Consider the following 24426-nt stretch of genomic DNA (forward strand, 5'->3'; position numbering starts at 1 on the left):
AGCAATGTGATTGTTGCTTTACTCTTACAAAAACCAGACTGAGAATGACATAGCAAGTTATGCTTCTTCCAAAATAAGGACATTGACCAAAAAACAATTTTTTTTTTTTATGATAAGGGATATTACTAGCAAAAGAGAAATTGGCATATAATTTAACATATATTTTTTACTTCCTCTTTCATAGATGAGCCTCGCAACAGCTATTTTGAGGTCGTTCGATATCTTTCTCATAGAAAGCAATGAAATAACTATTTTAAGTATCACATATTTTAGTTTTGAAAAATGTGCCACAAGCTCTTACATATCCGGTCATTCCCAGGAGGCTTGGCCACCGACATACTTTTAATAATTGTATTTAAATAGTCTTCTGTCATTTGTGGTAAGTAAGCCGAGTTGCAGCATCTTATTGTATGGCTGACTGAAGTCCCAATATACCTGCGCCCCTTAAACACAAAAAGGGAATATAAAATAATATTCTGCCACTTTTTGCTTAATAATTCCCAACACCGTTTTCAGCTTGTTCAATCTCACAACAATGGGATGATGCATGTATTTGTAATTTGGTTTCCCAGTCGCTCTTTCCTTGTATAGTTTTGAAATTAGAATTTTGAGACCTAATCCCGATAACAAATTCAGGTAGTTCACAACCCCATATTTGGTTACGTTCATCGCATCGATGTTGAAATCACCAGCAATTATAAGCTGACTGTTGTTGTTAAATGTGTTTAGTAGCCAAAACATTTCATCATAAAAAAAAGCAGGGTCTCCAAGACGACCTGAAGGCGAAAGCCCAAGCACCGATGCATCAAAGACATGATTTACGGATGAGGCGGTACCCGCGGAGGGGTACCGCTTCGGGCTACTGAACGAGATGCCGCTGGTTCGATGCCAGTCGAAGGAAAAGAGCGAAAAGTTTTTTTCGGAGGAATATGCGCCTCTGCCGCTTCTGGCACAAGTAACGCCATCTTGCGGTTCAGTGGTGAACCGTGGGTTTTCATACCTTTCGTGTCGCCGTCGAGTTCCGATAGCTTTCGTGAGGACGCGTCTTCGCTCAAGGACTTCGAAGGTCGACTTAACGATGAAATGTACGAGGCTTTCGCCTTAATAAAAGAAGGGTAGAGCCGATAGCCTGTAAACCAAGGATATAACAAAGGAAGTAATTTTGTTGGAGATGGTGATAACGAGCACTTCAGCATGATTGCACTTGCTCGGACAGCCAGTCAGTCTTTATATATGGAAGTATTCCCTCACCGCATTGTCCTACTTTGCGCAAAGAATATGAACGGAAACTTTCTAGAGTGAAGAACGAGCTGGTAGTTGCATCAACATTTATTTCGGTTCAAATTAATACATCAAGACAGTCCACTTGATCAACCAGGTAAATTAGTAGTTGATCTCAATTTTTTTGTATGCTGCTTATATTAATATGTAGAAGGTTTACAAACGAGAACCCCGCCTTCATCAAGGGGAGAGGGCAAAGAGCATGTTGTTTCCGTCGACTAACCATACCAGCCACGCTACAATAAACAAAGCACTTGCCTCTGAGACATTTGTTTTACCCACCAGAGATGGCAGTCTGCTGGGGTGGAGCTTGGTCCCACATGTGATCAATTTAGCTCAAAAAGATTTTTCGGTGAATTAAGCGGTGAAGTTATCCCTGCCAAATGTAGCAAGAAAATTTTCCCACGGTTCTCAAACTCTGTTTCTAGGAACACGGGTGTTCCCGAGCTCCAAAAGTTTCTCAATCGTCTTCACCACCATGTAAAACGGTTTCCCTGTTTAAGCACTATTATAGAGACCATTCAATAGTATGTGAACTATTGTTTAGAGTTCCCATAAACTTCTCTGCGCCACCTTATTGTATCGGTGTTGAGATTGAAAGGGTCCGTCGGCAGTCGATCGTTTGAGTTTGAGAATGCTTGCCATAAACAACTCAATTTTTTTGAAGACCTAATTTTCTCGAATTTCGCGACTTCGAAAATGTTGCGTAAGAGATGCATGATAATGAATACGTGGCATATCGCTTCAAATCACGGAAAAAAACCAAAAACATTATAGAAAGCTACGCTTCATGAAATCTGCTTGAACTCGTGACAATATAGCCGTTTACGGTATTTAGCTGATCAAATTTCTCGACTAGGTTTTACCGGAAAATGCTTTGTGCATTTCCCTGCTCATTTTATCGGGGACTACACAAATATAGCCTGAATGAAGTAGTATGTGCAAAGACTCGACTGTTACCACCATTCATTTGTAAATTTTGCAGTAAGGAACCAGGAATTGTTTTTTTTTTTTTTGTGAGAAATGACGCATTTTGGTTGACTTGATCACAGACGGAAACAGAGCGCGGCAAATCTTGAGCGCCGATATCATTGGTCCCGAGAGAAAGAGAGAGAGTGACAGCGACAGAGGAGCAGTAAACAAAAGCAGACAATAGGTCAGGCATGTTCGTTTTGCCGCGATGAGTTAAAAAGTCATTCGAGCGCTTGTCAACTTTCTTTATCTTTTAAAATGCACGATGCCAGTGTTTTCCTGCAATGTAAGCTAGAAGAGAACTAGGCACAGACCTTACTGGTGATGTTTCACTGCATCTTTTTTTAAGGCATCGCCAGTGATTTGGGCCTGTTGGGTCATTGACATCTGCATCCATACCCTGCTGTTCTGAAGCAGCCAGAATGTGTGGGACCTTTCCCTCTAGGTCATTACGTGTATTAATTTTATGCCATATTTAGAGCAGAGTGACTAGTAGATCGCTCGCTGTCCATCTCTATGTTCGATGGCACAGTGCTTTCAAGTGTGCACTCGCACATAAGTGTACAGACGGCACTAAAAAAGATTAGCACATGTCAGCGACTGCCAGACCAACGAAAGGGGGACACGTGGTGCTAGTCTCGCCAAGAACGGGAACAAGATTGCTTGACTGGCTCTACCTTTGTAGCACGGGGGAAAAATATTTGATTTTAATGTGAAAGCATTAACTGTCTCATGGAGGGAGCTGACGTCATCAGTTGGAAGTGCGAATACGGCTCCTAGTTTCCGTGCGCCGTCGATTCTATTGGCTCGCGCGTCAACAAGCCTTTCATTGGCTGCTGCGCCATGGCCTCCGAGATCCTGAAGAGCGCGCGCGCTAGTATGCAGCAGATGACAGCTAGTACGCAGCAGACGACAAAGGGAGCGGACAAGCGGCTTGCATGCTTTCTCATTCACAACTCATAAGAAACGCTTAGGTGTACCTTGAGCTTTTTTGTGCCAAAGCAACAAGGCATCATCTATAATGACTCCAGCGAGGAACTGGAGATTCATTTCGACCACCTGGAGATCTTTTTGACATGCAACTGCAAGCTCAGCCTTCTCTGCAATAAGCCTCCTTTGGATTGCGGGCACACAGGCCGAGATTCAAACCTGTTACCTGGGGATCCGAGCCACCGAGGCACATGTAACACGGGGGAGGTCGGCAGACAGCAGCCCTCTCCAAAGCACTCTTTCGAAACGCTGCTGCTCTAGCTGCCTCGGGCTTTTCCGGCCATGCGTGACTGTCCACATGGGGTCTCTTTTCGCTTGCCCGTCGAGAGGAGTGGTACTACCTTGTTTTATCTATTGTTTTACCGTCGCCGATGGGTTCTAAGACGCTGAATCGACAAAGACCACAGATGACAGCATTGATCTATAAATAAAAAAAGGAGCTTTTGCAGACGACAGCTGTCTCTGCAAAAGCCCATTAGTAGGTCTGCCGAGGCACCCCCGAGATTGAAAGGTTTGAAGGCTCGGCCACTTTTGCTTCCAATGTATTCATGACAATGAAGCGTCGCACACGGCAGCGGACCTTTAGCTAAATTACCCAAGCATCAAAGAGAATGTCGGGAACATAAGTACTATATGCACTGCACGTGCTCGCCTTCCCTATAGAAAAGATTTCAAGTAAATAACCAAAATAAAGCATCTGTGGAACGCGCGTGAGAAGTGAAATTTGTTTTAGATTTTTGCTTTCAAAGAGCTAGAGCCGAAGACGCTAGCACATGCAGCGCGTGTACCCATATTCCCGGCATTCTTTTCTATGCTGGGGTGATTCGGCAAAAGGTCTCTATTGGACCGTTTCAGCCGTTGATCACTTCCGCTAATGTTGTTTAGTGCCGTGGAAACATTCCCACAGGGCTACAAAAGTGCTTCCAGTCACGAATGGCAGGCAAAGACAGCCTCGCATGTGCAGAGATGCTCGACAGTTCTTTTTCGTCGAGGTGGGTCACCTTATGACCGAGAGACTTGCTTGCTTCTAAAGCCACAGTGCTCGCACGTCATAGAAAAGACTGACACTGTCTGAGGCGTGTTTCTTCTTTGTACTATGGCCTTGTCACATTGGTCGTACACAAACCGTCTGCAGACACGTTCGAAGCATATGTATGTATGGAGCAAGCCTGCTTCTAACGTGCCCCGGGCATCTCCGCAGATAATTCGGACATCGTGTCCGCAGCGAACAGCGTTCCCTTTGTATGGCGTATGGGCAGTGTGACTGCGGCTTTAGGTTCCAATGAACTCGGGGCAAGTCTGACGACTCTGGGTGAATGAGCCCAGTTCGTATTTAGCCGACTGTGATTGCAGAAATTTATTGCGGCATCGTAGGACGCGAGATTAGTTTTTCTCCATACCGTATGTGTAATACGGTGCAATCCATTTATAACGATACCACATATAACGATGTGCCACTTATAACGATCAGTTTCTAGAGTTTCTGGACTGGAAATAATCAGTTTCTAGTCCAGATACAACGATAATCGGTTATAACGATTGAAATTTTGGGTTTTCTCATTATCGTTATAAGTGGGTTGCACTGTATTGCGTACTACGCAGCTCGCCCGGTACTTTGAAACAAAAATTCATTGGGTACTGAGGACGACAACACCGACCTACGCAATGTTAAGGATCAATAGAGCAATTTCCACATTCGCAAAGAAATTCCCGAGGTTGGCAGCACTGGCTGAGGCAGACATTGCAGTGGAAATCATTCTTTAGAAAAAAAAGAGAGGACACACCATCGCCTTATTTTTTACACCTTTACTATGACTCCAAAAGGTCGCAAAAACACTTTTCAAACATGGCTACAAAAATATGGAGCTTTAAACGCAGCTCCCACAACGAAGTGTATACATCTTTTTTTTTTTTTTTTTGCTTTTCTTCTCATAGTTGCGTAGAATGATGGAAAAATATGCTTCGTCTGTAAACATTGGAACTGGGGTATAAGGCACCGGACCTCCGCACAACCAACCTTCGAGTCGATGGAGAAGTCGCGCGAGACTTTAGGCTGGTCCGCACACTCGCGTCTGCCTACGACAAAGTTCTCGCGATCTCTCACGACGAGACACTGGCACACGGTGTCACCTACGAGGTGGCCCTGAAACTATTATGTCTCACTAGAGCGAAGGTTTTTCAGTTTTCGCGAGATCAAATGTGCTTACTATCTACGAGAAATGATCGTTTGTAACATCGTCAAAAGCTTATCGAGCCAATAAAGGAGGAATGATGCGCGAAAAAAGTAGGAAATATATGGAACTCACAAGTGTCCCACTGCGCATTCTCTCGTCGCGAGAGATCACGAGAGGTTTAAATGAACTCTGTCGTAAGCAGTCGCAAGTGCACGAACCAGCCGTAATTTGACGCCCCAACACTCGCCCTACACAGCGCTTCCGGGGAGAAACGCATAGTCGGCAAAAGAGTAGGACTTCTCTCTGCATGGCATTTTGAGACATTGCAAAGTCCACATGGTGTGGAGGCTTTGATGTCGAGATTAGATGAAAATACCAAAAAGAAAAAAAAAAACTCCCTACATGGTAACAAACGGTAGAAAAGTGGAAAGAGACCACTAAATGGGCAGTTCCGTCCGAAACGAAAAGCAACTGCTCGTGCACGAAATTCGGTAAGTACAGAACAGGAATGTATTGCACAGTCGGCGTTGTAAAGGGATAAAAATCCGAGAGGACGAGGCTCGAAACGAAAACGGAAAGAAACAAAACTATCGGGCAATTGTCACGATTTAACCGACATTCTCCACAACTTTTGCGTAGCCTCCTCGAAAAGAAAAAAAAAATGGCAACATGAAAATTGACGGCGATTATGTGATTATGGTTAGCCCCAACGAAAGAAACGAGAAAACAAACCGGCAAACGTCGTTTGTTCCGTAAGAAGAGAGAAGCGCGCCAGGCTCGACGAAGTGGAATGTGGAAGAACGACGGGTCGCGCACACTCGTAAATTTGTTCGACGTCCAGTGGATGCGTGGAAGTGATCCGAGCGGCCGACAAAAATAGCTCCGTTCGGTTTCTTGCTACCTCCATCTCTCCGCGCACGACGAGCAAAACAGAACGAAGTTAACGGTGGCAATTGCACTCCGTGGCACTTAAAAGCTACATGCCACGGTTCTCAACACCAAATTCTCGCAAGCACAATTCTTTCGAGCGGACGTAGCGAGTTGGCTTCTTCCCTAAACAGTGGAAGAGAAACTGCAGCCGCCACGTCCGCGAGCCTCTGTAAATAACAACCGTTGCTCATAGCCATCGTGAACCAGCCAAAAAACAGTTGCAGGCACCTAAGTCCGACATAGCTCGGACTAAAAGCTGCAGCAAAGTATGGTTGCTAGTGCCGGCGCAAAACTGTCGATAGCACTGTTGATAGTTGTCACGAAGGACCGGTTGACTGGAATCAGTCACCTATCGGAATAGAAAAGGGATCTCTAGAAGAGCGTAAAAGGGACATTTGACCTCAACTTTTCGTGCGTGATAACTGGGACCAATAGGTTGCACCCAAATGGCTCCCCGTTTTCTGCATCTTGGGAAAAGCTATTTAAAACTTAAAAGGACCTGCTTGTAGAGGTACACTCGATTCACGGGCCAAAAAGTACATTTAAGTCGGCAATACCACAACTGTGAGCTTACCACAATGTTCCTTTACTACTAATAGTAAAGCAGTTTCTTTTGTTTGCTACGATGGTATCCGGACTGCCGACGCCAACGTCACAAGCTTGCTGCAACTTTTAGATGCCGACAGACCAAGAATTTCATTATACCATAGTAGAAAAATGTGTTTCCGTAAAAAAACCTCGGCCTAGTCTACTACCGTCCAGGACAGCATTTTCATAGTCGCGTACATGTTTCGAGACGAGCCTTCAAAGGCCTCTCGGTCATCCCATGTAGACCATCCACAGTGCCGTCGACACTTTCGCAAAAACTTGCAGACGGTACACGTCACCTCTTCCAATAACCGACGAAAAACAGAGGCAACGACGGTAAAAGCACCGAAGATACAAAGAAAGAAGATCGGGGTCGCGTCTACATCTGTTCGATGAGCTCATACTTTTTCTTCAGGTCCATCTGGACCTTTTTGGGGTCATGCTTCTTGCGCTGCGCCAACAGCTGCCGCATTTCCGAAGCGCTCATGTTGAGGTTGAGCGACCCGTTGCTCGCTCCCTTCGCCTCAGAAGTCGTCGTCGTCGTCGTCATCGCCACTGTGGAAGCACCGCCGTTGGCTTCGGTGGGGACACGAGGAGGCTCCACCGGCTTGGCCTGCGGAAGTTTCGGTGGCTCCGGCTTGGGCTTCGGCTCATCCGGTTTGACCACCTCGGTTTTGACCACCTCGGTCTTGATGACCTCTGTCTTGACTGCCTCTGGTAGGGTCTCCTTTGGGGTGGGGGTTTCCTCTCTGGTCTCCGGTACCTCGGGTTCCGTGTCGTCCGGCGGCTGAGAGGCAAGCGGTACCGCCGAAATTGAAGAATTTCGCGGCGTTGGAGGGGAAGGAAAATATGAGGTGGTCACAGTGTTTCTTACGACAAAATAGGAACCGGAGACATCAGTGCCTGCACATACAAAGCTCAAAATTTCACCGAATGTGCATTTAGGTGGTGGATTTTACCTTGGCAACTCTCAAGGTAAAGTTATTTTTCTGTAAAGAATGAGACCAACAAACATGGTCGCATCAACCAAGTTTGTTGGTTTGACGTCCGTGGTCTACCAAAGTCAACAGTGAATGTGTTTGCAGACGACCAAGTAAGAGATGAACGAAGCTTGTGGCGCCATCTCCCGATAGGCGCAGCTAGCAGACAACGAAGTGTATCGTCTGGTCACTGTACCTATCGGGAGATGGTGCCACAAGTTAAATCTATCGCTAACTCTGTCTTCTGCAAACACGTCTGTCGTTGACTTTGGCAGATTTGTTGGTCTCATCTTTTACAGGAGGAGAACTATGCCTTGAATTTTTGCGAGGAAAAAATCCCTCACATAAATGCAGATTCTATGGAAGTTTGACCTGCCTGTGTTCAGGCGTCCTGTTCAGGTCCATTTTGCAGCGTAAGGAACACGGTGGCCACTCTACACATATACTAACAGCAAATAAAAAAGTATTCCCAAAAATACTAGGTCTCTCAGTGAAAATGTCAGCTGCTGCTGACGCGACCAGGAAGGTCAATGCAAGTAGAAAGATTCCTGTAAGGCAGTTTTTTATAGGCGGTTAAAGGAGAAACAGCTCTGGCAGTTTTTTGAGCTACGCAAATCAAACACATTTTCGGAATTCACATTCTTTGTACTCTTTCCGATGTGCCATCTATAATCTCCAAATTCAAAATAGCCATTGACGAAATGGCAAATAAAGGTTATGCCAAAACCAACATTCAAATTTTCCCGTGCTCTCCAGTGGGATGAAGTTGCATAACTGGCAAGTCGTGCAGGCAGCCTAAAAACAATATTTGGCATACATCCTTCCTTTTTTTTCAGTTCTTTTTTTTTTTTTTTTTAGTTTTCCTGGCACGAGCTTAACCAGCATTCATTTCGCACTATCTGACTTTTTGTAACCCACCGGGAACAAGCTGTAATGCCCCCTAATGCCGGATGCTATGGGGCATTACGATGTGACACATATCTGGTGTCGCAACTGAGTGATGCCATAAGAACCTCCGGACCAAATTCGAGACCGCAATATTTTGTAGCGAAAAAAAAAACTATTACGACTCATGATTTGAGTTACTGGTTCAAGTGCGTCTTTTAACGTGTTGAAATAATTTTGAGGCCGATCAATGACTATAAAACTTTTGCTGGAGCTCTTTCTACTAGCATTAATCATGTTTGTACTTTATTCGGACAATTATTACGGACGTAGCGCCACCAAGTCCACCGCAGACATCAAATTGGAAAGAGGTGAGAGAAAATTTGCAGCATTCTCTCGAACGCCGAGCTGGGCCGAAAAAATTAAACGCTTTCGTTAAAGACGTGGATGAAGTACTCTGGGAGCTGCGACCGACACGGCTGGAGCGAGAGGCGTGTTGACGTGCAACACGCCCCTCCTCCTTTTGTTGTCAATATTTTTTTTTCTGAAAGACATCATGTCAAAGCGTCACGATCGAGCTGGACCGAGAGGCCAAATCAACTCGCCGGCTAGGCAACTCTGACGGAGCTGCCGCATTCGAAATGCTTTTGTGATGCCGAATGCCGAGGCAGCTTACAGTAAGAATGCATTTCACAATTCAAAAACTAAACTGGTTCAGTATTCCTGCCACGAGGAAATTTTTACGCTTACTTATGTTGGATCAACAAAATAAACTGGCTCTTGATGCAACCGAATGGATGTACAAAAGGTACCATACTTTTCGGTGTATAAGTCGCTGTGTTTTTCGAAAAGTTTCGTCGGGGCATTTTATGCAACGGTGCAACTGGCACAGATTTCTTTCAATGACTATGGTCTTTAACCGTGAAACTTTGCCACAACAGTTACGTTTCTCGTTTGATGAGAATGTTGAAACTTGCTCTCGCTTGCAAAAACATTGCAATCTAATACACATACGGGCGGTGTGTATGCAACTTGGGCATACGAAGGTGCAAATTATATACCATCTTTCTCGTGAAAATGGCTGTTTATAGGGTGGTGCGACTTATAGACCGGAAAATAGGATAGTTAAACCGCTTGTTCCAGCCGCAACTCACCGGAGAAGATGGCAGGGCGGGGGCCCTATCCTCCACGCCGTCCGGTTCATCTTGCCGCTGCACGACGAAGCTGGACAGGGTGGTTGTGTGCTGCGTCACCTTCTCGTTGTCCTCTTCCGACAGACTCTGCCTCCTCTGCAGCGACACCGAAAGAGGTGAAAACGCTCTTTAAAGGAGCCGACAACAGATCGATACTGTGAGGTTGAACGACACTTGACGTTTCGTGCACTCGAGGGTTTTCATTTTTTCGTCACCTTTCCTCACAAATTAGCGATAGATTGTACAATAATGGAGGACAGAGAGAAGCAGTAGACAGGAAGGGCGCACGTCTACTGCCTATCTCTGTCCCTGTGTGTTGCACGCTGTATCACCGATTTGTAAGAATGAACCAACTCGCCTGTGTCACCCAAATTTGATTCACCTTTCCTCCCGGAGCACTTTACCAACTCTTCCTATACTCTGTTTCATCTTAAGCCCGCAAGCTACCAATGCTACAAGTTGATGGGGCTAATCAAGCTTCTTAAAAAAAGCTAGGTTACGACACTTGTTGTGTTTCTATGCATGTGATCACCACCAACTGATCTAATCAAGTGTGACGAATGTATCGCGACATCACACTTTTAGCCTGCGTCTTTGTGTTTGCGTTGCAGTCAGCTTTTGGCCCCGCCCGGTCTTAAGGGGGCACTAAAGTGCTTTTTGATATCCTCAATTTATGGTCAAAACTCAACCTAAGAACTCTAATCATTCTAAGAAATCTGAAATTACATTTATGTGCAGCCAATTTGTGTATTAAAAAAGTGATCAAAGATCTTGACACTCACCGCTGGCGCAGAACGACAGATGGCGCTACCAGATTTTGCTGAATATGGTTGAGCGACAGACGGCGCTTGACAGCCACTTGAGAGCAAAAGATTCCCACGAGGACAGGCGGGACTGGTCAGCCACTCACCCATGCAGGAACTCATCGCTCGCAAGTGGCTGACACACGCCGTCTGCCGTTCAATTATATTCAGCAAGGTTCGGCAGAGTCATCTGTCGTTCTACATGAACCGTAAGTGTTGGGAAGCTTGATTCTTTTTTAGTACGCAAATCGGCCAGGCATGGATGCAATATCGGTTTTTTAGGATGCTTAGAGTTCATAAAATGAGTTATGACCATAAAATGAGGATCCCCAAAAGCACTTCAGTGCCCCTTTAAGATGAAACAAAGTATAGATGACAAATCAGTAGTACTGGATCCTCTATGACACCTGCAAGAGGCCAATTAGACATGAGTCCAGTGTCAGTGTTGGGCCGAGACTGGTGCTGACTCGGCAAGGACATGAGTCCCAAATGAACCTTGACACAGCACCTATGTCCAGTTCATGCCTTGCTGCGTTTAACTCTGGTAGAAGACACAAAAGAACCGGTGCTATGGTCCTGCCACCTAGGAGGCGTTGAGAGGATCCTCTGCTTTTATTCACCTCTATTCTTCTTTTGCCACCCTTGCAGTTGGGCAGAAAGTAAGAAACCCTCCACCTAGTGGCAGTTAGATCTCGCATACATCTAAGTCTAAAAAAAAAGTCACCAAAAAAAGGTATAGAAAAACTTGTTCTTAACAAAATGGTCACGGAATCTGTCATAAAAAAACGCCAAACACCCCAAAAAAGCAAAAAGAAACATAGAACTTTATATAAGCCATCTAGAAATGCCTAGTCATTGTTATGTCGGAGCAAACCCTTTTCATATACCTATTGAGAAGTCTAGCAAATTATTATTTTGAAATTCCCTGACTTTTCCAGGTTTTTCCTGACAATTTTAGCTGAAATTTCCTGGCCAGTGCAGAGGCGGTTAAATATATAAGACCATTACAACACAAGGCATTCAGCATTGAGCACTGTGAGCATCATTTTGCACGGGCTTAATCCAACTTGCATATTCTGAAATATTTGGGTTCGTCCAGTCCGGATTAAACGAGCACTTTCTTGTCGCCAACATTGTCAGTGAAGAGGCCACTTCCGGAAACACAATGAAAACACGACGCTCAACCACACACGTCAATAACCGAATGTCAGCATCGCGCATTCCTGCCAGATGCGCACTCTCGGATACTTTCGGCTTAATGCTTGGATTGGATGGAGGTCTGCGGCTTTCCCATTTGTTACTAAATCTAGTAGCTCTAACTTGATCAAGCCTAGTGTCGTGCCCTCAATCCAATCCAAGGCTTGGACTGGATTTGTCGGCTCTTCCCTTTGCATCGGGTAGCACACTCTACATCGGGTGAGCAGAGCCTGCGCTCCGCTCTAAGGAGAATTTGTTGCCGATTCTTCTGCCTTCAAGTTCTCGTGTCTTTGCTCAGGGCACTCGATGGCGTTTCCGGCTCATTTTCCCTGACTGGCTCTCTCTTTGGCAATATCCCTGACAATTCCCTGATTTCTGCCGGTAATTAAAATTTCCCTAACAATTCCCAGTTTTCCAGGTCGCTAGAGCCCTGCTCATGCTCTTTTCTGATAAGAATACAGATGCTATTAGCTGAAATAACAATGATTAGGGGGTACTTCTAGATCCATTATGTTTTAAAGCCTGTCTATAGACACCCGTGTTTTTCTGCACTTTTTTGCAAACTTTTAAGACAAACCGACTGGCCCACTTTCTCACATTACCTCTGAACTCGTCAGGAACATCTGAGACTGAAACCTAAACCAGCACAAGTGTAGACCATAGCGTTTTTATAGACTGACAGGTGCATGAAATAAGCACGGTGGCAGAGTCATGCCCAACGTTGCTAGATCACTTCAGTTGTGGAACTTCCCAGAGATACGGTACAACGGAAAGCGTTCGAAACTGTGTCCGATTTTGTATAGTGGTGCCATTGCAAGCACACCTCGCGCACCTCATCTGTTTGCTGTAAAATTTGAATAAGAATCAGATATAATGTGAATCTGTTGCATGAGCATACTTTGCACCTTTAGCAGGTGAGGATTCTCAACCTGTTTCAATAACCACAAAAACACAAAGGAAACATGTTATTTACAGAACAAACTATAACTATACAAATAATAGCCCCACACATTCTATAAATAGTTTGCCACCCAAAAGCACGAAGAAGGCTGGCCAACAATGACGATAATGTCTCCTAATGCAGAGTGCACGCTACCTGGCAGGTGAAAGACACACGAAGGTGCCTCTTTCCAAAGTGGAGTTCTACGACGGGATTCAGCCTAATGTGCTGGTCACGCTCCTATAGTTTGCGGTACTCTTGCTCTTGGGACGCGACACGAGACGCAAAGCTGCGACAATGGCGACGCTCGCCCCCGTTCGCCCATTTTCACCGGTATTTCTATAACCAATTGCCAGGATTGCAAAGCCGACGGCATGACACGCCAGCTCCTGTGACATTGCTCGTTGCCACTATGAGACCACTTTTGAAGCATTGGTCGGAAGGACAGTTATCTGCCTTGGCACCTATATATGAAATGCAAACAGCATAGACAAATTAAAAAAAAAAATCATAAATATAGTTAGAGACACGTTTCAAGCACAATATTAATAGCACGATGCTCTCTTGTGCAAGCTGAGAGTGTGGTCAACTCACCAGGACCGGGGTCGGGGCGTCTGTGAGGACTGCGTCCTCCTCGGTGTGCCTCTCCTCGGCCTCCCGGTCTCCCGCCGTGGCCGGGTTGAGGGCGGGGTTCCTGAGCTGCACCACATTGGCCTGGCTGCCCGTCACCGCTATCTTGTGGTCCCGGTACCACTTCTCCGCCTCCAGGCTCACCACCAGCAGGTTTGTCTCGTTGGGGACCTGGCAGAGGGGACAGAAAATGTTCATCTCTCTCTATATAAACTGTAGCAAGGTATGCAGTTGGGTGGCTCTTAAAAGCTCCGTATAAACATTTCAGTTTTGCCACTTTTTTTTTTACAATCACCCTTTTATTTTATGGAACTTGGAAGTATTGTAATGTATTTTTGGTAATTTGCTACAATCTGCACACCACATTTCTTGGTATCTTTAGTTTTTTTTCTTCTCACAAATCACTGCTCTTGTGGACAGCATCACAACAAACCAGCTATTAACAGTATGTCGCTACTTCTTGGGATTATTTGACACCTGAATCTACTTAGCAGCACCTTTCTAAATAAATCCCATTTTACCTGTCAGCTAGAGAGTCGAATAAGACGACTCAGAATAAACCCAATTTCTCCCTGACACCACAGCTTGGCGCAGCAACAAGAGCAGTTTTGTGTTTAGAGAACCGACGGCTCTCCGGCTGAAACAGCTACAAAGAAGACTTTTGTGCCACTCAATTTATGATAGAAAATTTTCTCTGGCTTATCACCTATGAAGCAGAGAATATAAATGGCTACATACCGTAGAATACCGTGCATCCGCCCATACCCAAATTTGTAAAATCTGAGAAAATATGCACAGTACATTGATATGTAGAATTGATGACTGGACAAGCGCCCATCCCCCATTTTTTCATGATTATCTCAAAATTTTGAGTGGGCGCTTGCCCGGTATTTTACGGTATAAATCGATGCAAAATTAATTTGTACCTTGATTTGCAGAATAATACATATATTTTAGAAACTCAACCCTGAAATACCCCCCACCGTGGCTACAAGTTCTATCGGTTACCTGTTTTGACAGAGACACTAGCCGGTGTAAGATGAAACTGAATTTTTAGAGGCCTGCAAGCAGCCAGTCAGGCTAAGTAATGGGTAGACCCAACTAAGCTTTTACAACTTTGCAACTAGAGACAACCTCAATTGCTTCAGGTGCAATTTGGAACGCATAAACGTGGTCTGCACAAGTGTCTCTATCTCTTGCCCACAGCCCTTTGCTCCCAGCGATCCAAACTATGTCAAGATATATATATGTATATAAAAAAAAGAACTGCACAACATTTTTTTCTCTATTTTGTTTAAAAATGTTGGGTTTTACCCGACAGAATCAGGTGAACCCTAGCCAAATGGGTGTGGACTCATCTGCTTTTTCATTAATTTTGACATGTTTTCTGTCAACAAAAACTGATTTATAGATACTGTGAGTGAGTGATTAAAATTATGCCCTCTCTGCTTACAACCCTACAACAATTACTGCCTTCCAGAACTCTGCTACCTTAATGCGTAACTGTATTTCGATGAGAAAACCTATTAAGTGGCACAGCCTTTCGAATTTAATGAGACATTTAATGAGTCATAAAAAGCAATAATAGCAGTCAGAAGGTAGTATTGAATAACTTAAGCAAGCTTTAGCTCGAGGACAAGAACAGCTGGCCAGTTGGCCTACGTTTTGGGCATGCAGGTTCAAGAGCTAGGAAACCATGTTTTCAATCATAGATGCACATCAGCTTATCCACAGATATATAGATGCAAATTATAAAATAGAGCAAGTACACTTTTAGGTTAGTACACGACACGGTGCATACTCTTTTATCTTAACGAACCATCAAGCTATTCGACAACTTTCCAAATTGTTATCGTTATTCTGACGTGCTTGCAGAGCCGCCAAGTTAGATCACGAGACCCACCACGTCAGATATGCCGCAGAAAAACAAGAAAGTGTGGTTGACGTAATTTCCGAGCTTGTGGTTATTTCCACCGATTTTGCTGTCGCCGTTAGGAGGTGAGTCACTTAACTGCTGTTGGCACCGATGTTATTCCCGGTCCCATTGTGAAAGTACACAATGAACCGCTTGCATCCCTTTTGTAGACGACTATTATATTAAGCTTACTTGGTCCAGATGTTTTTCATAGTGCGCTTAGATTTCAAAGGGGTTTCAACTGCTTGATCGGGGTCACATGGTTAATGGGCCACGTTTTTAATACGAGCTGCGAGAAGGCGGCGAAAGTGTCAATCCCCCCCATCTGCAGCCACTTCTGCCTCTCCGCCCACTTTCCTCTTCGCCATGCGACAACGCAACGCCTGTGAACCTGCGACCAATTTGCACGGGAGGCATCCGCCATTAAATTGCAAATGCTCTCCGTGGTTTCAATTGCTCCCTCCCTTAAATCTAGGCTCTCTGTAGTTTTCCAGACACTTGGAAGCAGCGTAATATAGTGCCTGTCCACAAATGAAGACAGACGACGGCCTCTCATCTGTGTTTATCCAGAGCCATTCGATGTTCACAAATATGCACTGCCAGTTTTAAAAAAAAATAAAACGCCCCTGCCTCCCCTCGGCGCAGGTTTATACTGAGTCAGTCGACGATTAATTTACTAGAATGGACAGTTGGGCTAGTTGGCATGCGTTCATGATCAAAAACAGCGCAAAACACAAGGACACAGTGCCTTGTCCTGTGTATTTCTCTCCTCTGTGTCCTTGTGTTTCGCGCTGTTTTTCATCATGATTAGTTTAGCGTAGCAATTCCTACCTCCCCGGTGTAAAAACCGTAGCCAAATAGCCATTGTTTGTTACGACTGCAAATGGGATAAGGGGATCGGTGGCGCAGTTGGAAGCACGAAGAGCAAAAAGCTTGCGTCTAAGAAACTAGGAATCCTGTTCAATCTTTGCCCCTGCCCGTTTCGATCTGGATGGGCATCCTACCGGCATGCGGTCGTGCAATTACTGCCGCGTAATGCAAGTAAAAAACTCCAAGCTAGCTGTGCTACTGCACCAGTGCGCACTGGCTACATTTCTCATCAACAGCAGAGACACCTGGTGCACACTGGGGCTGCCTAACTTCCCGCTGTATAGACAAACATACAATTAAAGCAACATACGAGGTGTCAATGTCAGCATGGCAAGAGTTCCTCCGAGCGCTACAAGCTTGATGGCACGAAGAAAGCCCTCTGAATGCTTGAGCTGAGAGTGCACCACAGGGTATGCAATACCAAGGTGGAAGAAACTAGATCAACTGAAATCCTTTTACCGTTTTAGCGGGTCTACAATACTCCCAATGGCTTGCGCCCCCCAAACACAGGGATCATGCTGCAAGAGTGCACACGATGATGATACAAAACAATGACGATATAATGATGCTCACACCAACGTTTCTAGATCCATCGGTTGACAAGCTCTACGGATTAGCAAAGTTAGAAAACGGTAGGTATAAGGTTTAAAAGCGCAAACAGACAGGGACAATAGAAAATAACTCAAACGACAGCAACAAGCGCCTTGTCCCTGTCGTTTGTGTTATTTTCTGTTGTCCCTGTCTGTTTGCGCTTTTAAACCTTATATTTATTATGGACCAACTAGCCCAAACCAAAGTTTTAATTAGAAAACGGTCCTCTTCTGTTGTCTGCATGCAAGCAGGTACGGGGGGATAGCGATCCTGGTGCCTCCACCAGCGCCGCTCCCAAGGGCAACCAAGAACCGTTTCTGAACAGCGCTCTTCTTGAGCAATCTTTCATGCAAGCTTTATATAAGTTCACCATAAAAACCGCATTAGGAACACTTTCCACCGCAGACAATGTGCATCCAATGTTCCATCAATTCCGTCGCTTCTGTCCGTATGGGCTGGGTCGATGGCGTAGCGACCACCGCGAAGCGGACGTGCCACGAATAGGCGCTAGGCATTCTAGGAAGCTCGTCAACTGATATTGATCGAGTGACGTTGGCTCTGACTGCCTATCTCATTAGATGATGAGCCAATTCCTTTCCTTATACAATATTTGTGTCTCGAACCGGATGCCTTATGATGCCCATTCCTCACATATCGATCTTCCACCAGGTAGAGTCAGTTTTAGTGTACACCTATATATACTTTAAAAGACGCATGCACAAACTTTCTACTGGTCAGCCGCCCCTTTTTTCTAGTGAATACTATTGCCTCATTTGGAATTGAGAATGGCCAGATGGAACTCTTTATGGCGTGCCTGTGATGTGACCACACGCACATCAAGACCCAGCAAAACAATGCATACACCAATACAAAAAGAACAGAATAAAATGTGCAAGTACGCAAGACTTAAGTTTAGCATGCAACCAAATGGGAAAATTCATAAACAACTGCCATTCCCGTCCCTTAAAAAAAAACAAAAGCGAAGACTGTTATTGTTATGATAGATAATGTCAAGTTCATGTGCAGAACTTCTATTCTAGCTGTGCATAAGCAACAAGGTTTAACATGTTTATTACAGTAGGCAAAATGCATAACTTGATAAAAAAAAATTGTAAATACAGACTGACAATAACAACTTGGGTAGACTAAGGTAATTGAGCACACACCTGGAAAAAAACATGACATCTGCTAGAAACTTAGTGATGCAATGCCTCTAATGCATGGTAATTAGATACATCTGCATAACAGCATGCTTGATGCCATGGGGATAGAAAGAACATAGAAATATAAACAAATTATCTTTCAATGCAGTGTGGTAAATATGTGGACTTGGTTAGGTCATTCCATGAGAATAACGAAACTATATAAAATATATGGAAACATCTGATCCAACATGGCAGCAACAAATGCGTTTGTCGCTGCCCTGTCCTGTCCTCCCTTGTCCTTTGTCTTCTACGCTAATATTTTTTTTATAATGTTCAACTAACTAGGCACCCAACTTATTTTGTTACAACAAAAGTGCTCTAGATTGCATGAATTAAGCTTTGACTCAAAGTAACATCCAGGTCCCAAATGATTGCTGCAGGTGGTTCAATTCATTCAATGTATTTCAATTCAATCACATGTTTTATTACACTCTCAGGCAGGCCTCAGGAGGAGTGCATGTGCATGACATGAAATAAGAATTTGACTAAAAACAAAATAAAAGAACAATTTCTTTATTTAATTAAATTGGACTTGCTTTATTTAAATCAGCCTTCTTTGAATTAAATCATGTTAATTTTATTTAAATCATTGTAGTTTTAAAATAGTGATTCTTTATCTATAGATGTATTTTTGAACAAGGCAGATTGATTGATCAATCTGTCCAATGACTGATAACAATCTGGAAGAAATAATTATTGTAAATAACTTTTTACTGAAGTAGTTCCCAGAACAGAATCATAGGGATTTTCTTTTGTTAGCTAAAAAACTTCATTTGCTTTCTATTTTGCATTTTGACTCGATTGCAATAGAACATTACGAAACTAACAAAGAAAAACATAGAAATCAAGTTTAATGTTCCAATTCGCTCAGGAAAGCACTGTTTTTTGCTCGTGTTTAGTCTAATATAAATATTTTTTGGTCAATTATATATTTTCTTAAATTTTAAATACAAAACAAATGCAGATAGAAAGCATCGAGTCATAGAAAAACGGTAAATATAAAATATGTAAGGATTATTTATGCGGGAAAGGTTTGATTGAAATCATTGCAGTAAAACTGATTTGATTTAAATCAGTATGTAAAAATCACAATTTCACTCATCTTGATTTTTAGTATCCACCCTGCTAGCAAGTAATCATGAGTAATATACTCAAACTTTTCAAAATCATCGTAGGACGTTCTTATCGGGGTGTGCACAGTCACTCGTATTTTTGGAGGCAGGCGTATAAAACTGCCCCAACAATCTCGCCCAAATTCTTCGAAACCGCCCAGGCTACGTTGCCACAATGTTGCTAAAGTGTCGCTACCATAATGTTGCCCTAATGCTGCCAATACGCCACAGCTTTTACATTTCAATTGTATTGTTAGGAGATGTATGGGGGCAGGGGCCTTGCCAGGCCTCGTGGCCTCTTGCCTCTGCCTCCTTCCCAAACAGACACCGGGGAAAAAAATGCAATAAATGCGACAAATGCTGCTACGACCAAAGAAGCGCACAATATGGCGAGTCCAGAGCACCTCACTATCGCTGCGCGGCCAATGAGATAGCGGCAAATCACAAAGCGAGAGGCACGAAGACAATAAGCCACGCCCTCCATTTCTTAAAGGGCAACTCTGCTTAATTCCGAAAATTTCGGGATAATGAGTGATTTCGAATTAAAAAGCCCCAGTAAAAGACACTGCGTCGTTTGCTTCGCGAAAAATGGGATATATATTTTTAGATCCAATTTTGAACACAAGCGGAAATCGAAACCGAAACCTCAACTCCGTCCGGCAACATTGGCCTCGGGCCGCCAAGTACATGGCCATCACGTGGTACGAGCTGCCACGTGATCCTCGGCCCAACAACGGGCGGGATGGGGGCGGGCGGGCGTGCGGCAGGCGCGAGTGTCGTCTGCACCGCACTCTTCGCCGCGTTTTGATGTCTACGGCATTCGACGACGTCTGCTCAACTGCGGCATAAGTCTGTGACTCTACGCACATGGTGTCCATAGTGTGGACGAAACTCCGAGAGGGAATAATCACAAACGGTGAGACGACGACGGTGGTTGTGACGCGGAAGACGGCGGTAATAAGGGACCACGGCGGGCGGTTTGTCTGCTCCCAAGAAGCGCGCTGCGCAGGCGCGTATGCCAATCACGTGGACACCGCTGAGCGCCGAGAGGCAACGTTGCTGACGTCATGCGCTACGCTCGCCCGGAGAAATAAAAACAAGCAAAAGGGGGCCATGATGATGACGTTTAGCTCAATGTTGGCTCTGCCCATGCCGTACGTAGCCTTGACTGCGCTGTTTGTTACGCCTGAATTCGCCCACTCGAGTCAGCCGATTTCGGCAACTTGGCGAGTTGCAAAGTTTGCCGGACCGTTTAAAGGGGCCCTGCAAGGACTTTTTACTGTTTTTTAATTTGCACCGAACCTGAGCGCACTGAACGTAGTAACTTAGTGAAACTTTTCTTTTCGCGAAATTCGCTTTATTTTAAAAGTTATAGGCAATTTAGAATTACAAAAACAAGCAAAAAATAACCTCCTTCATGACGTCGTAGGTCCTGGCTTGAGTGTCCGTGAACTAGAGGTGGAATAGTGAGCTCATTGAGCGCTCACGGCCGCCGCACTCCGTGTCGACGGCGCCAGAGGGCGCCACTAGAGCATGTTCTGGATAGGCTGTATGCAGCGGGCAGCCAAAGCGGCTTTCATTGCGTTTGCTGCGCGATTAAAGACTAATTCGGCATGACACTTCATTGGCCACAAACGACAGCAAACACAGGGTAAAGATCAGTTCAGAACGGGAGCCACTTCGCGCTGCCATACCGCCAAACGGCCAAACCGCAAGCAAAACCTGCTCGCCAAAGGCCTTCAAAACTGGTTGGATCCTCGAGCCCGTATAGCACCGCCGCATACATCCGGGACTTTTCTACGCTTGTCGCTCGTCAGTGCCTGATCCCACTACCCCTTTCTAGTATGCGCCGCCTTCTGCACCGCTTCGTAGCGGGTATGTCGACGGGTCATTTCTTGTTTCCAGACTTTATGAACTGCATTTGTTCCTTTTCTGATCCAAAAAACTGAACAAAAACTACTTCTATAAATAATTAAAATGGCTCGTGCCACTTGTATTTTGTATTTAGACTAAAAAGAAGCTCTTAGTGGTTTTGACCAGTAGTAAGGCCAGGACCAAAGACTTCACATATTGCGCGCTTCCGGCACTGTGGGTCGGTCGCCCCCGTAGGTGGAGGAGGTTTCCGCATCGTCTGGTTAAAATATGAGACACTGATATTTAGTTACTCTCCCCGTGCCCGCTGGCTTGCCTGAACCCCAAGAGATGGGGAAACCGCAAAAAAGGTAGACGCTTAAATATGATTGCAGGGCCCCTTTAAGCCGTCGGACACTACGGCATTTCGATAACGGTATATGGTTCCTGGAGCATGTGGTGCACTTACCGCATCCTCAAATGTGGTTCCTCGATCTCCGCTCGACAACGTCATTAAAGTGCCGTGCCGCAGCCAGTCGCTATCCTGGTGGTGCCAAGGCGGTAGAGGTGCATGTGGCAGATGCCCGTTTTTTTATATATTTATTTTGAAATATTGCCAGACGCCTAGATGGCGTCCGAGGCAAGGGTGACTTGGGTGAGCACGGTACAGCATGTACACTGTACCATGTAGGCAGACAAAGAATAATGTAACATCAATGAGCTTAGACGGCAAGACGAGGTGAGGTGACGAGCGCATACTAATAATGAAAAAAAGCTAAAGCGGTACTCAAGGACATTCGAGACACATAAATGCAAAATTATTCTACGATTTTTTATTCTATGATTATTCTACGATTTGCCGAAACTTCGACTAATCGCAGGGGTCGCGACGTCCGACAGCGTGACATGCCAGCTCCCGTGGAATTGTTTGTAGCCACTTCGAAGCCACTTTCGAGGTGTGGGCGGTGTTGCACGTGTGCGTCTGGCAGCGTCGACGAGTCGGCAGAATTCGAGCCAAGACGAGCCAAGCCGGTTTTATCGAACTGTTTGCCATTCAGGGGACTTGCCATGAACCATGCACCTCTTGCGTAACTCGTCTTTTTTGTATGGCCAAGTCCGCTGCCCGAATAAAGGCCTTGGGTAATGCATAGCAGGCAGGTAGGACAGTGTTGTTTTCCAAGGTGCCGGACGAGGCGGCGACGTCTCAAGACGAAGCACTGATGGTCGGTGGATAACGTGACATCTCGCCCGGCGAGCTCATGCCCAGCTATGAAGACATACTTGAAACGGGACTTGCATACCTGATGGAGACGGGTGCCATAGCACCAACGGGAAGACCACTACTCGCCGCATAAAAGGAGGCACACATAGACACATCTGTTCGGTCACAGTTCTATCGATCGTTCTCTCCTCCGCCCAAGCGGCTGTCTTTTTTCATTTGCATTATCAAGTCACATTAACAACCAATCATGTACTTGCATTATCGTGCTCAAATAAAAGACGAAGAAAACATTCATTTCGTGTTGTGCCATTTTTTGCCGAGGGAACTGCTCAAAATACTATAGACAGTAAAGACACCAGTTGAAGACACATTCCAGCACAGTCCTTAGATTACCTGGTCTGGAATCTTTTTGTCACGCTACGGGAAGGTTTTCCCTAGGCACAAATCAAAGGACCAGAGGCACGTTGCCGCCATTAGGAATCAATCAATCCAATTGCACGGACAACCTAACAGAGGGACGTGGGTTCAAAAAAGCCCCTACAAATAAAATTGCTAAACGCGTCCTCTTAAAAAAAAAAAAAAAAACCTGCAGACCCGTCCAAAATATTGGCGATTGAAAACCCTCCATACTTGAACCCTAGGGGCCATATTATTTCGAAAACATTAGAACGCCACATGAAGGTTGCCACGTCTCTTTTCAAAAGCTATCGTTTTTCTAGATTTTTTATCTTTTACAGATCGTTAAAGTTTGTTCTCACTTTTTTTTTTTTTTTTTTTTTTTTTTTTTTTTTTCATTTACATGGATTGGCATTGCAGGTGGTGACAAAATTTACGAGGGCGGAAACCACCAAAGTTTCCACACCAGTAAGTAGCTTGAAGACCATGATTCCAAGTGCTATGGTAAAAACTTTCATAACACTGCTATAATGTTTCCACGCCGCCATGGCGTCGAGCTGAGCCATATTGAAAAGTTAAAACAAAGCTTACTACTCCTGTTTCCTCGCTAGCTATTCTTTTTTTTTTTTTTTTGACTCGTGGATGTGAATTTTTTCCTTAGCCCTACCAGCTGTTCGGGCACAATAAAACACATGATTGATTAATTTATTCAGTGATTGATTGTATGATTAAGTTGAGTGCACCAGCATTCAGGCTTCCGCTTTTCCTGGACAGAAGAAGGAAAGAATAAAGTCGAGATGGCCCACCTTCTTGATGCGTTCGACGATCTGCCGGTGCGTCTCTGAAGTGATGTTGACGCCGTTGACCTCGACGATGCGGTCCCCCTCGCGGAGCCCCGCATACTCGGCGGGGCTGCCCTCGTCGATCTTGCCTACGTACTGGCCAAGCTTGTCCTTCTCCGCGTGCAAGTTGAAGCCGTACCCTTCGAAGTCCTCCCACTTCTTCATCTGGCACAGCCGCGGCGCCGGGGCATCCGGAGGCAGCTCGACCATCTCGGATTCCTGCAAAAGGTCACAGAGAAAAGCCCGGGTCAAAAATTGTACATTGAAAGTACCGTAGTTTTCAGTCTACAGTCTCAAATTTCAGCCCATTTTTCTTAAATATAGTCCACGCTTGGTGCCTAGATTGCACTATGCCCATAGTTTGTACTCGTTGCAAAGTTTGTGCCTGACACCTACTCCGCACTCGGACTCTGCACTCAGTGCATAGTCTACACTTGGTGCCTAGCCCATATCTGGCACATATTCTGCACGTAAACAAATACTCGCACATGGCATACGTTGAAAGATGCCCACTTCATTTGTAAGTGCACAAAGCTTTTACCATTCACAAATCATCATTCCGCCAAATCTGGATGGTGTTCCCGTCACCATAGGCATAAAGCCTTATTCTGGCATGCGCTTGAGTAAAAGTCACAAACGCCTGCTGAGGCACCGCTATCCTACGATGTGTTGCGGGAAAGCCTGCCGTATCTTCCGATGTGCTGCAGGAAAGCCTAGCGCCTGTCTCTGGAACGCAGCTTTCCGGCGCTGCAAAGTTCGATATATTCATTTTTTAACCAATTGAGTTTGCTATAAAAAATTTAGAATGCATGTAATTCTTATGGTAAATCGACAATGAATCGATATAAGCAATAATTCT

General features: G+C 44.9%; 1 protein-coding gene and 1 pseudogene across 1 annotated transcript; both read right to left on the reverse strand.

The window, feature by feature from the left end:
* Positions 1–5034: 5034 nt before the first annotated feature.
* On the reverse strand, positions 5035–6544 carry LOC120848542 (annotated as a pseudogene).
* LOC120848543 (Na(+)/H(+) exchange regulatory cofactor NHE-RF1-like) lies at positions 5035–23777 on the reverse strand. Its single transcript, XM_040220536.1, has 4 exons — positions 23532–23777; positions 13528–13734; positions 9955–10089; positions 5035–7722 (listed from the first exon to the last, which is right to left on the reverse strand). The coding sequence occupies exons 1-4, from the start codon at positions 23775–23777 to the stop codon at positions 7315–7317; spliced, it is 996 nt and encodes a 331-aa protein (XP_040076470.1). The 3' UTR covers positions 5035–7314.
* Positions 23778–24426: the final 649 nt, after the last annotated feature.

Source organism: Ixodes scapularis, unplaced genomic scaffold (assembly GCF_016920785.2).
Source record: "Ixodes scapularis isolate PalLabHiFi unplaced genomic scaffold, ASM1692078v2 ptg000658l_1__unscaffolded, whole genome shotgun sequence".
Taxonomy (NCBI): domain Eukaryota; kingdom Metazoa; phylum Arthropoda; class Arachnida; order Ixodida; family Ixodidae; genus Ixodes; species Ixodes scapularis.

Excerpts from the sequence above, each read along its gene's own strand:
- LOC120848543 (XM_040220536.1), bottom strand. The coding sequence starts at position 23,777 with ATGGTCGAGCTGCCTCCGGATGCCCCGGCGCCGCGGCTGTGCCAGATG. Across the intron at positions 13,735-23,531 it reads TCGTCGAACGCATCAAGAAG|GTCCCCAACGAGACAAACCT; the intron begins GTGGGCCATCTC and ends CCCCTCTGCCAG. Across the intron at positions 7,723-9,954 it reads CCGCCCTGCCATCTTCTCCG|CCGCCGGACGACACGGAACC; the intron begins GTGAGTTGCGGC and ends CTTGCCTCTCAG.